This window comes from Neoarthrinium moseri (genome assembly GCF_022829205.1).
Source record: "Neoarthrinium moseri strain CBS 164.80 chromosome Unknown scaffold12_Wmoseri_CBS_16480, whole genome shotgun sequence".
NCBI lineage: Eukaryota > Fungi > Ascomycota > Sordariomycetes > Amphisphaeriales > Apiosporaceae > Neoarthrinium > Neoarthrinium moseri.
The window spans coordinates 209,310-222,131 of NW_026055126.1; the positions used below are offsets into that span (position 1 = coordinate 209,310).

At 48.7% G+C, this 12,822-nt stretch overlaps 3 protein-coding genes across 3 annotated transcripts; 2 read left to right on the plus strand and 1 right to left on the minus strand.

The window, feature by feature from the left end:
* Positions 1 to 71: 71 nt before the first annotated feature.
* Positions 72 to 3,546, minus strand: JN550_004428 (uncharacterized protein; the record flags this gene model as incomplete). Its single annotated transcript, XM_049315942.1, has 11 exons — positions 72 to 149; positions 227 to 377; positions 428 to 613; positions 662 to 1,553; positions 1,604 to 1,806; positions 1,860 to 1,893; positions 1,940 to 2,166; positions 2,217 to 2,311; positions 2,407 to 2,985; positions 3,121 to 3,415; positions 3,461 to 3,546. 11 exons carry the CDS (start codon positions 3,544 to 3,546, stop codon positions 72 to 74), a joined length of 2,826 nt encoding a protein of 941 aa, XP_049173500.1.
* A 556-nt stretch (positions 3,547 to 4,102) lies between these two features.
* Positions 4,103 to 7,464, plus strand: JN550_004429 (uncharacterized protein; the record flags this gene model as incomplete). Its single annotated transcript, XM_049315944.1, has 8 exons — positions 4,103 to 4,408; positions 4,467 to 4,581; positions 4,715 to 5,179; positions 5,229 to 5,273; positions 5,328 to 5,861; positions 5,910 to 6,021; positions 6,125 to 6,388; positions 6,444 to 7,464. 8 exons carry the CDS (start codon positions 4,103 to 4,105, stop codon positions 7,462 to 7,464), a joined length of 2,862 nt encoding a protein of 953 aa, XP_049173501.1.
* A 921-nt stretch (positions 7,465 to 8,385) lies between these two features.
* Positions 8,386 to 11,849, plus strand: JN550_004430 (uncharacterized protein; the record flags this gene model as incomplete). The annotated part of the gene is made up of 6 exons (XM_049315945.1): positions 8,386 to 8,564; positions 8,615 to 9,860; positions 9,912 to 10,073; positions 10,120 to 10,567; positions 10,621 to 10,906; positions 10,958 to 11,849. The coding sequence occupies 6 exons, from the start codon at positions 8,386 to 8,388 to the stop codon at positions 11,847 to 11,849; spliced, it is 3,213 nt and encodes a 1,070-aa protein (XP_049173502.1).
* Positions 11,850 to 12,822: the final 973 nt, after the last annotated feature.

Consider the following 12,822-nt stretch of genomic DNA (forward strand, 5'->3'; position numbering starts at 1 on the left):
TCGACACTCTAGAGCCTACGTAGATTTGAAATATGGCCAACCTCGTCTGAGGCACTCCCGATTCTTTGGGTTTACGGATCTACATCCATACCATCATCGAAACCTTTTTGTGCCATCATCAACTTACGTTCTTGTTGTGATTGCATAGCCTACAAGCCGTTAGTTTCGATTGGTCCAATATATCGTGTGCAAATGCGAATAGCGGCTTTCGCGATGTGAGTCTCACCTGCTCAACAGTGTTTTTCATGATATATCTTATGACGGACACTTGCTGGTCCTGTCCCAAACGTATAGCTCTGGCGATCGCTTGGCTCTCTACACTTGGATTCCATTGGAGTTCTACGATGAAAACTCGGTTGGCACATGTCAAATTCAGTCTGTAATTTGTCAGATAGACCCAGGTAAAACGCTAGGCACAAACACGCACCCAAATGCCCCCGTTCCCGTGGTCATTATCAAGACTGGACTCCCCGACTTCTTCGCAAAGTCGTCCAGGATCTTCTGTCGCTTGGACAGAGGACACTCTCCGTCGATGCGATCGTAGGGAATACTAGCCCTTTCCAAGTGCTTTGCCACCAGGTTCAATGTGCGCGTCCAACATGAGAAGATGATACTTGACCCAGTCAGCACTCAAACTATAGTGTCTGGGAAGGAAAGATACCTTTTTTTCTTGTCCAGATCCTTCCTGACGTCATTTATCAGTGCGTTCATCTTCGTCGAGTAACCTGTTGACCGGAAGTAATGAGCATCATCCAGTTCACCATCATCTTCTCCGAGCTCATGGCTGCCAGCAACCATTTCCACATCTCGGTCGTTTGCCCTGCGGAATGCGACACACAACGGGCAATGCTTTACTGATTGACCGGAGTCCTTGCTTGAAGCAGCTTCCTCCAGACACTCTGAGCATAAGACATGCAGGCATTTTTCGGCGAATTCGTTGTAGACCTTGTTGGAGCCAAGAACCGGCATGGGTTGAGAACAACCATTACAGTTGATTTGTGCGTTACTTCCAAGGGCAGACATAACTGCCTCCTTCATATCTCTATCTCTTAAACTTTTTTCACTGGACCATGAGAACGGCTTTTGGAAAGTCCCATGATTGCACATGATACGCAACTGAAGATTAGCTTGGAAGATGCCGAATTTGCTTGTCTGCTCGTGCTCGCCTGCCTTCTGCCGGATCTTGCGGTAAAGAATACTCTGCGTTTTCTCGTATTGTTTGCGTTCAGCTTCGTTGAGTTCCAGTTCTCTGACCTCTTGTTCCAGATCTGGCAGCTTCAGCAACTCCTTGGTACGGCGCAGGCAGAGTGAGTCATTCAGCTGCACCAGCCTCTCTATGGCTAGTTCATCTTCGTTTTGATCAAAAGGCACAACAATGTAGCGACGGAAAACAGCCATGCTGTCGAATGGTTTGGCCCTGATGAAGCAAAATAGTGCACCGATGTCTTCTAGCTTGTTCTGGATCGGTGTCCCGGTAAGACACCATCTAGAGTTAGCCTTCAATTCCGCACAAGTTCTGTGAAAGCTGGTGGCCTGTCGTCGGATGATGTGAGCTGAGATTATTAGTGTCAGTATGCCGGCGTGTCGATTCTGGACGCATTACCTTCGTCTAGCACTACTCTGTACCATTCAATATCATGAAGCGGGCTTGATCTTGCGGGCCCTGGCCTGTCGCTAAACTCTTTGGCTAGCGTATTGTACGTAGTTATGACAATGTCAGAGTTTTGAATGGCGGAAATTTCATCCGCCTTCCTTGGCCTACTCGGCCCGTGGTACCGGACAACTGTCAGGGAATCTTCCAGGTGGCTATAGTAGCATTTGCGTCAGCGGAAGTCCAGCTATTAAAGCCATTCACTTACTCCTCAATCTCCTTGCACCAATTGTTGATCAACACTTCGGTCTAGTTAGCCAGCCCAGTATGCGAGTTCGGGTAACCTACGCGCCGATGACACGACTATCAGTGTAGATCGTGTGTGGCCCTTGAGGTGACTGTCTTCTCCCTTGGACTTTCTCTCTTCTGCCCATTCCTGGCCTTTTGCAAGGGTTTCAACTATTAAGGATAGGATGGACAAAGATTTTCCCATGCCCATTTCATCTGCCAGTATACCACCACCTTTCTCTTCCGGTTGAATTCTGGATTTACTTTTCGTGATAGAGTGCTGATAGCTGGTGGCGGTCAGTAATCAAGGACAAATAGAGTCTGGCACATTTCTCACCTAATATGCCCCTCCACCACTACCTTCTTCCAAAGGCGAAACTGATCAGGAATCTTGCCAGTCTCTCTTTGAATCATGAAATCGAGGGCTTCTTTCTGGTGTCTTGCAAAACGTCAGTTTCACGTTACAAGAAGCAGAGTGAAGCAGACCAAAAATACTTCAGCATGGTTGTTTTAAAATGTCCACTAACAGTGACCTGATTTAGGCCCTCTTGTCTCTTTGCTGATCCGTATACCTCGGTAACGGTTTGGCGGAGGCGTTCCTCCCCTGTACGAGGTTTAGACCGCCCTTTGTTCAGTATCTCGGTGGGCTCGTCAAGCATGCTTGGGTCTATACCCTCAAATGACAACCCCTGTGGATTATTATAATCGACATGCCGAAGCGGGTGATCAGGCTTCTGGAGCCACAATTTCTGGGAAGTTAGGTGATCTCCGACATGGTCTGCTTTATCTTGAGGACCATATACATTGATATTGACCCGGACCAAAGCTTCATTTGGCTTTGAGGCCCTGCCTATGGTGTCCCGAAGAATATCTGTTCCAACTACAGCTTCGAAGTATAATGATGGCAATGCGAGCAGGTCAGATAAGCCTTTGGTCATATTTGAACGCAAATAACCGAACTCTGTCCCATCGACAAAGCTCAATTGGATATGGTCTGTCTTGTCTTTCAATCGAAACCGCTGGTTCTGGGCGGTATTTTGCATTGGCTGCAATTTTGCATCGTGTGCAGCCATCTCCCCGACGACTTTCACGTCAACGTTGTGGATCTGCTATGTGATCAGTTGTTGTATTTATTGTCTAAGTTCTCTGTGTAGACTGCAAATGATATATTATTGCTGGTGTTTACTTTGTGCAAGTGAATTTTCGACCTCTTACAAAGATCAACGTTGCGTGTTACGTACCATTCCATAACATTGATCGCCAGGTTGTAAACAATGGCCCATATCTCCGTCAATAATGCCCTCTTGGGAGGAATTCGCACTTCCCTCCATTTCCGAATCTGTTCTCGATAACTGATCAGCAGGGAGGCCATCGGCCCACTCTTGCAGCAGCTCTCCTGTATCAAACGGGTCGTGTTCTGCATCATTGAGGTCACCCAGCTCCAGGTTCATTTCATCATGAAACAGTCGATTATCAAGTGTACGGTTGAATAGCTCATTGAACGACTCATCAAGCATTGCATTTGGTCTCGGTTGGCTATGAGACGTTAGTAAAGAATACTAATTTGATCACATCACAAACCTAGCTGGGCCATTGAACAACTGCCGAGGTGGCTCATCCAACACAGGCTCATCGTCATTAAGCAGGCGTTTCAATGAGAGTGCCATGATTGCCTGTTTGTAATCCTGGAGGCACTCAAATTTCTGAAGTTGAAGCCGTCTTTGCAGACCTGAACTGAATACAGAATATGATGTGTGACACAAAGTCGTCGGACTCAGCCTCGCTGCCTCAGGCGGACCATTCCGTCAGCAGCATAGTAGCAATAAGGCACGTTTTTCCAGTTGCGATGCAAGTCATGGTGGAGGCGTGCAGGGGTCGTCGTAGCTGAGGGCCTATCAGATATCATTTTAGTTGGAGAGCTGCAGGGAGGCTTGGGTCTCCCCCTGGTGCCCCATCACACGATTCGCTGGAGATTATGGTTTGCCAGGCAGAATTGCGCCTCATTTTTGCCTTAAATTGCAGTGCAGTAGAATAGTTACGCCCGATCAATGTGCAGGGAGGCTTAGCATATCCTGCACTCAGCCTCAATTAGCTTGACTCTACTGATCAAGGTCCGCACCGGAAATCTCAATACTGTTTTGACTTCCAGAGTGAACCGTCTCGGTTCGTATCAATACGTCTCACAGGAGGTTCAGTGTTGCACATATTTCACCGCCGACACCAATGGCAACTAATGGCGAAGAGTGCGATCAGGAATCTGCTGCCGCCTTGGCGGAAGCATTACAGAGTTTCAAGAGGAGATGTTCGGAGCGAGGTCTGCGACATTTCGAGGTTACGAGAAGCTCAGAGGTCAAAATCGATCTCCTTCGGATCCAGAGAGACCAAGAGCGCCTGAGGGCAATGATGAATCTCCGACGCGTTGAGAAATTCGTTCTGAGACTGGAGGATTTCAGTGCCGTTTTGCAAGATATTTTTCATGGGGCACATTATCTTTCAATTGTTTGGGGGGCAATGCATTTTCTACTCCAGGTCTGAATCACGCAGGTTCTCATTCATTCTATGCTAGGGAGCTGACCAAGCTGGACAGACAGCATCGAGTACGCTGAACGAAGGTCTCGACAGCCTGTTGGATGCATATGAGGGCCTGGGAAAGAATATGCCCAGTTTGAAGAATCTAAACCCGTTGTTCACAAAGCACACTGGTATGCGCAAATGTTTGGTCGCGCTATACAGTGACATACTTGATTTTCATGCTGGGGCGTATCAATGCTTTACTCAATTTCCGGAGCGAGGTGAGTAGCCTTGCTGTTGGACAAGTTACTATACTTATCTCAGAAGGTCGGAAGAAGGTCTTTAAGTCCGCCTGGAAGGACTTTAATCATACGGTCTCAACTCTCAAAGCTAGTTTGCATACACAAAAGACTTTGATTGAAAATGGGTCGCGTCTACTCAACCACCGCCGAGATACTGCTTCGAACGGAAAAGGCGATATTCTCACGTCTGAAGACATTTGGAATCTGAGCAGCAAAGTGGCAGATTACGAAAAAGAAAACTTTACTAAACACGACGAGGCGCAGAAGGCCGAAGAAAAGAGGCGCGCGAATCAGTTTCAAGCAGTGTTGAGATGGGTTTGTCCTGTGCCCAAAGCGTCTGAGGACACACACCATGACCGCTGTGCTGTACGTGACAAATACCCGGAGACATGCAATTGGATCATGAAGCACGATGCTGTTCACAACTGGATGGAAGTAGAAACGCCTACACATTCTATCTTATGGGTGACAGGCGGTATGGGAGCTGGTGCGCCATACTTCCACTGGTCTAGACCACGAAAGCTAACTCTTTGCAGGGAAATCTACACTTGCTTCATTTCTAGTAGATGCGTGCATGGACTGTACGTCACTCAGGGCGCCATACAAAACGATGTACTTTTACTGCAAAGCGAAAGATCCAAATGCCTCTACATGCGTGGCAGTATTTCAAAGCCTACTCCGCCAGCAGCTCATGCACATACGCGAAGACCCGAGATTTCGACACCTTATTGCCTATCTCCACGACAAAAAAGATGCATCGGGCCAACAAAACCTCAGCACAGAGGATGCAGCAAGGCCCCTGCTGGATCTTTTTTTCGATGTCATCCCACACCAGTACATCATCATAGATGGCTTGGATGAATGTGACAAGGCCGAGATCAGACAATGCCTGTCGCTCCTGACACACGTCGTTTCAAGGCAGGACAACATAGAGCCCGGAGGTCTTAGGTTGCTGGTGCTCAGCCGAGATATTCAACATATTGAAAAGCCCTTATCAGGCGAAAATTGCACTGCCAACATTTTGAGAATACGATCAAAAGATAACGAAGCAGCAATAGAAAAATACGTCATGCAGCGCGTTGGGGAATTTCCCCAGAGACTTGAGCTGAGCAAGGATGAGAAGGATAAAATCAAGCATCTTACATGCAACGAAGCTAAAGGCGCAAAAGGTGATTCAGATATGACTGATCTCGGGTTCAGAAGCTAACTTCAGCAAGGAATGTTCCTCTTCGCCGAATTGGTTCTCAATAATCTGCAACAAGTTGTCGACAGAATTTCACTAACTCGAGAGCTTGAGGTCCGCCGGTTCCCCAAGACTCTGCGCGAAGCGTAAGTCCTGGTTTCTTCCATTTCAGAACACTATGGAGAATCTATTCCCGTATCGCATTCTGCAACAGAGCCGGATTAGACCATTACTAAAATACGTGTCTAGCTACGGCCGAATCATCGACAACTTGCGGCAACAACAAGATGAGTACAGATGGGAAAAGACAAAGTCCATTATGGGTTGGCTCATCTGCGCTGGTAGAGTCCTCCAATGGCATGAAATCCAGGCGATTGTCTCTATTGAGCGAGATGAGCAGTCTGTCGAGTTCAACCGTAAAAAGTTTATACCGGACGTACAAGACTTCTGTGGCTCTCTGGTGCATATAAGACCCGGCAACAAGGTAGAGCTCATTCACCACACTGCGAGCGAGTAAGTGACTTCCTGATTCACGAGATCTGCACGCGAACGATTCTCACAGATCTAGGTATATCCTTGATAGTCAATTCGTCAGTAAAGTTGAGGTGGAGTTCGATTTAGCATTGCTTTGCATGCAGTACCTGACATTTCCCTGTTTCGAGGGGAGTATAACTCGGCCGACAAGGAAGAATTTTGCCAAAGAAGGTTTCTACGCCTTCCAAGACTACGCTGTTTCCAAGTGGTTTTATCACATTGCCCAAGTAGTGAGAATGTCTCGGGACGTTTTCTCGGTTGACAAAGGTAAAGCTGAAAGGTTCACAAAGATACTAGACGACTTCATTCACAGATTCCATGAGTCGATAGAAGACGATGAGGTGTCACAGGAAGATACCTCAGGGTCCAGCTTGTCCATCAGGACCAACCCGAAAGAAATAGAAGAGCACGCTAAGGCGGAGTGTAAAGATGTCGAGGAAGCCACTTTTCACCCCATACTGCTCCATCTCTGGATCCACATCTCGCGGCACCAGAAGAAGAACATCGAAGAGAGGAACAAGCCCAGCCTAGAGGAAATGGAAGAAATGCTATCAGAAAACCGCAATGTGATCGAAGAATTGGTAGCCAACGCCACAGGTGACGAAGCCAGCGATTTGACGGAGTATTACGGCAAAAACGTTTTCAAGTGCCCCCGCACACACTGCGACTACTTCTACGAAGGTTTCGAGGATGTAAACAAGCGCGATCATCACATCAACAGGCATGACCGGCCTTTCGAATGTACCGTGCCGGGGTGTCAAATCGGTGGAGCGGGTTTCATATCCAACAAGGACCTCGACCGACACAAGAAAAACTATCACATGGGGGTGAGCGACGAACCCGCGGCATTTCCGCAGCTGAGCAACAAGAAGAAGAGCAATGAAGCCCGATTTCCGTGCGAGATTTGTGGGCAGCGGTTCACCAGGAAAATCAATCTCACCGGACACACGCGGAGTCACTTTGGGGAGCGCCCGTATGGATGCCAAAACTGCGGTAAGAAATTCACGAGGGTGAATGATTTGAGAAGGCACGAGAAGCTTCATCTGAGGAAATGAAAAGTCTGAATCAATCCTCGGGCCGCTCCTGAGGTCGCATCTCCAAGAACTTTCGTCGAACCTTGGTGACGGCTTGGCGCCATCCCCACCCAAATATAGTCTTTCTAATAGGGTATTGCTCTCTCTATTATATTCAGCTATTCTCTCGCTCTGATCGTTGCCGATAGGTGTGGTGCTATGGGAGACATGAAATCTGCTGGTCAGCACCATTCCTCCCTGGTTCTTGTTGCGGGATGATGTGTTGCGGCATGGAATACTGCAGTGATTGAAGTGTGGTAACGTGCACAGTCATTGAAACACTCTTCCTCCGTATCAAAGCCACTCTACCAAGAACAGCTTCACTTTCATCGACAAGGCACCTGCCTGGGCCTGTGAGTAGGTTCTAACCTGCTGTGTACGCCAAGTGTTCAGCTTGTCGAGGTTTGATTGCTTTCAACTCTTCCCACATTGATTGCGAAGCCTGTTGATCGCCATTCCTCATTGATTGGCTTTGGTCACTCCATTCTATCCCCTATTGCATGCTTATGAAAGTACCTACTCATGACCTCTTATGTGCTTTGATTTGTACTCAAGTAGGCCAGATTGGCGGCAGCTGGAACGCGTTATAGTAGCATGACGTCGGCTGGCAGCCGTTAAGCTTTGGCTAAACGAGCCAGTAGCGGCCAACGTGGGGCTCACTCAGCGCTTCATCCCCTAGCCTCCGCGCTAAAAGCAAGGTGAAGCGGTACAAAACTTCTTTCGATGGGCGAACCCGAACCCGATCCCGAGCCTGGCAACCGAGCATGCTCGTAGCAATGACTAGCGTTGTAGACAATCCTTTCTGGGACGGATGTTCCGGTGTTCCATGAGTCTACACTTCCTGTCAAAGTGATCAGAGTTCCTACTGCGACACCGTGAGAGCCTGTTGACTGGCAAAACGCAATGTCGCGCGACGAACCTGATGGCTCCAATGGCGCCCCGCCAGAACAGGCCGAGAGTGAGGAGAGGACGGCATCAAAGGCCGGTCAGGATGAACCAGTCTCTGGCTCGACGGCGCCTCCAAAACCAGGCATTCTGGCGAGGCTGGGTCTTGATTTGCCAACAATCCTCATGATGATCAAGTATGTTTCCCAGCACTGGATGCCGAATGTGAATCTCATTGTTTTTACAGAGGCGCGATTGCACCAACTATTGCTATATCTATCAGCCAATCCACCGCGGTGGCCGAATATTTCACAACTCTGGGATACCTTGTTGGGATCCTGACAATTATCTCCGTCTCGATTATGCCTCGTGGGAAGTTTCTGCAGACATTGGTTCTGAACATCTTCTTCGCATGCGCTGGCGCTGCGCTGGCTCTGCTCATCATGTGGTCCAGTCTACAAGCACGACTACACACTGAATCCCGGCCGTTGAATCCAGGCTCTGGACTTCCACCATATAACTCCAGTCAGTCAGCAGTCTCGGCATTGTGGCTTTTCGTGTCGATCTGGTTCGTCAACACATTGCGTGCTAAGCAGCCCACGCTGAACGTGCCGGTCATCGTGTTTTCTATCTTTGCCAACATCAGTGCGACATACAGTCCCATCATGACGAGCAATGTCGCTTTTGAGTCGCTGGTGAAGAGGCTGCTGACGGCAATGCTCGCCGCATTTGCCATTGCCACCGCTTGCTCTCTGCTCATCCTACCAGTACCGAGTCGGAAGGTCTCTTTTGGACAGATCAAAGGCCTGATCATGTTGCTGCGTGGTGCGGTGAAGCAGGAAAAGGTCTATATGCAGAGCCTGGAAAGAGAGGACATGTTCGCGATACCTCACGACGTCAGCTCTTCAGTCGACGAGAAAACGCAGAAGAAGAAGAAAAAGTCCAAAGAGTCTGGGAACACAGATCACAATACTGCCGCAGAGGCGAAAGCTTTGAAAGCGACTGTTACTGCTATTCGCGAGTTGGGGGGCAAAGTACAAGCCGACCTAGCGTTTGCAAAACGAGATGTCTCCTGGGGCAAGATGGAGGCTGCCGACCTGAGCCAGATATTCCTGCTGCTGCGCGCATGCATGGTCCCAGTCATCGGCATGAGCACTGTCATCGACATTTTCCAGCGTGTAGCTGAAAAACGACACTGGATCACAGATAACCAAACGCCTGCAGAGGTCGTAGCTGAAAAGAATGAGGAGAAGAGAATTTGGAACGAGGTCATGAGGCAGCTCCACGAACCATTCGAGACATTATCCGAGGCCATTGATCAAGGGCTCGAGCACGTTGGAATCCTGCTTGAGATCTTGCCGAGGCCGAAGGCCCAGAAGAAGAAAGACAGCCAGCGGAGCGGCTCGATTGATGTAGAGGCCACAGGAAACTTGATCCAACCGGGAGACCCTGGTTTTGCCGAGGTGTTGGAGCAGAAGGTTAACCTTATCAAGGTAAGGTGCAAGTATATGCCATTCTCCCGCTGGGCTAATATTTGCATTCAGGACGTGAAAGGCAAGGTTCTCAAAGTCTGGGCAAAGGAACGCGGCCTGATTAAAGATGAGTTATCCCAGGATACCATCGACCCAAACTGTTTGTCTGGCGATGATATCAAGCATCGAAGAGACCAGTCTCAACTCTTTCTTCTACTCTATATTGAGAGACTCGTAAGACACTGTCCTATCCATGTAGATTGCATCCTAACTTCTACAGATGCAAGAGGCTGGAGAGGCCGTCCACAGTTTCGTGACATATGCGGACAAGAAAGTGAGCAGTGGCAGCATGTCTAAGAACCGCTTGATTGTGCCGAAGTACAACAGGCTCAAGAAGTGGGTTTCGAGTATATTTCAGGAGCAAGATTCTTCGTCTGAGAACGCTGCCGACTTGTTCGACTCGAACAACATTGTTTACGTTGGAGACGGATTCTCCGCTAAGAAAGATCCTGAACACTTGCCCGCGACCAACTTCATCGAACACATGGGCAATGGACTTAGGTTGGTGAACAGATTCTTCGGCTCTCAGCAGTCCCTTTTCGGACTCCGCGTCGCATGCGCAACCATGACTGTAGGAATCGTCAATTTTCTAGAGCCTACACAGGAGTTCTTTGTGAAGCAGAGGCTCGTCTGGGCCATGATTATCATTTCAATCTCAATGACTGAGAGTAAGTATACCTCACCAGACAGTCCCTCTCGCACTCCAGTTGACAACATGCAGCGTCCGGTCAGTCCATCTTCGGCTTCTTCTGCCGAGTCGGTGGCACCTTTGCAGCCATGGTACTTGCCTTGATTGCTTGGTACATTGTAGACGAGAATGCCCCTGGAATAATCGTCTTTTATTTCCTCTTCCTTGTCTTGATACACTACTTCTTCATCAAGTACCCGCAATGGATATCAGCCTCGATGATTTGCATGGTTACAATCACTTTGATCATCGGCTACGAATTGCAGGTCTTGAAGATTGGCGTAAAGGTGTCCGAATCAAACAATCAGCCATATTATCCGTGAGCACACTCAACTTTCTGAGCTTTTGAGGCGTACACTAACTCTTGCAGTATTTACGAGTTCGCGCCATATCGTCTCGCTACTGTAGCAGGCGGGTGCCTCGTAGCCTTTATATGGACCATATTCCCATCACCAATCACCGATCGCACTTGGCTGCGGCGCGATCTTGCCGCTACAATGTATCTCCTTGCGCACTACCTGGCTGCTATCAACGAAACCCTGACCTCACGGCTTCATGATACAGGTGGGGATCCTGAGGTCAAATCATCTCCAGCATACAAGTTGGCAAAAACACGTCGCCGCCTATTTGGCAAACTTCTCCTGATCCTACCATCGTTGAACCAACACGCCAACTTTCAACGCTTCGAGCCCACAATAGGTGGCCGCTTTCCGCGTGAAACATACCTGGACATTATCCAGCGCGCTACTCGGCTCACCTCATATCTGACCTTGATATCCCACACAGTGACCTGGTCTCCGAATCCGTCGCCCGAGGATAGGGTGTGGATTAATGCGTTGGCTGTCCTCCTGACTGATATCTCGACGACCCGCGACACGATCATATGCATCCTGGCATTGTTATCCAACTCTCTACAATCGGGACGTCCTCTACCACCGAATATCCCGCTGCCCAAGCCATATGAACTCACCCGGCAGCTCGAGCACCTTCGCTTGCCCAACAGCGAGCCAGGGGCCCTCGGGCTCCTCGACGCTCGGAATATGTCCGAGAATGGGTTCGCCGAATTCGCCGTATTGCAGGTGTGCAGCTCGCTTGTTTGTGATGACTTGGACGGTCTAGTCAAGAGTGTTGGGCAGCTGGTCGGCGTTGTCGACTTCAGCTTCCGGGTTGAGGGTAGTGTGAGGAGTCTGAGGACAGGCACAACCACTGCAGCCGGCACTGAGAGTGAGGGCGATGGCAAGGGGAAGGGCAAGGTAGACTAAGCAATATTCTATGTACACTAGATAAGACAGATAGCTGCACGGAACTATTAAGAGATGATGTTTCCGTTAGAATCAGACTCTACATTGCTCTTCTCCGGATTGCATTTGGCCTATTGAGGCTGGCGAAAACTCACACTGTAGAAAGTCATGGTTGATAGTCTATTGTACAAAGTCTGAAAATGAACTCTGACACGTATCAAGTTGCCAGTAATACAACGGGGGAACACCTTTGGACACTTGACACGTGGAGAGCAATGTTGAACTTCGGATGCGTTTTTCCCAATTCCACATATTCGTGGTTGCAGTGCTTCGTAACAATCCATACCTGCTCTCCACTGCTCTGGGAGTTAAGCGGCCATACTGTCCCGGCATGACCCTGCCCCATTTGAGCTTCGGTCTCGGCATTGCATGTTCTACTCACGAATAAATCAGAACCATGTTTTGTTTAGATAGAGTTGGCGAAGAATATAGTGGCGTGTGCCAAAAGCCAAACACTCTAGTATCACCGAGAGAGATATAGAAATACCACTGCTAACATAAGCTTCACAGTCTTTACCTGGCTCGGGAATATGTGAGTTTTCCACGATGTGCCTGCTTCATGAGCTCTAAACAATCACGGTCCTCGCAACGGCCATACTCTCGTCGATATCTGCACCGGAAACCCGAACTAGAAGCCCAAGGGAAACCCTAGGCTGAAAAGTTGTTGTCGGATGCAACGCTACAAGTAGGATTAAGACCTGATGGCAACTAGACATGTGCTTCAGAATCTTGGTGGAGCCACTGACTCCACGTTTACGTCTATAGCTTTCCCATAACCAAATGTACTGAGGCGCGTATTGGGAGCCGATAGCAGTTGACGTGTCTTCTTGTACGTAGCTCAGGGAATCTAATTTTGAGTCTCATGATATGTTTTGCTCTGAACTCTGTATATATATAAGGATACGTCGTTCGGCTGCTGTTGAGAACCTGATTG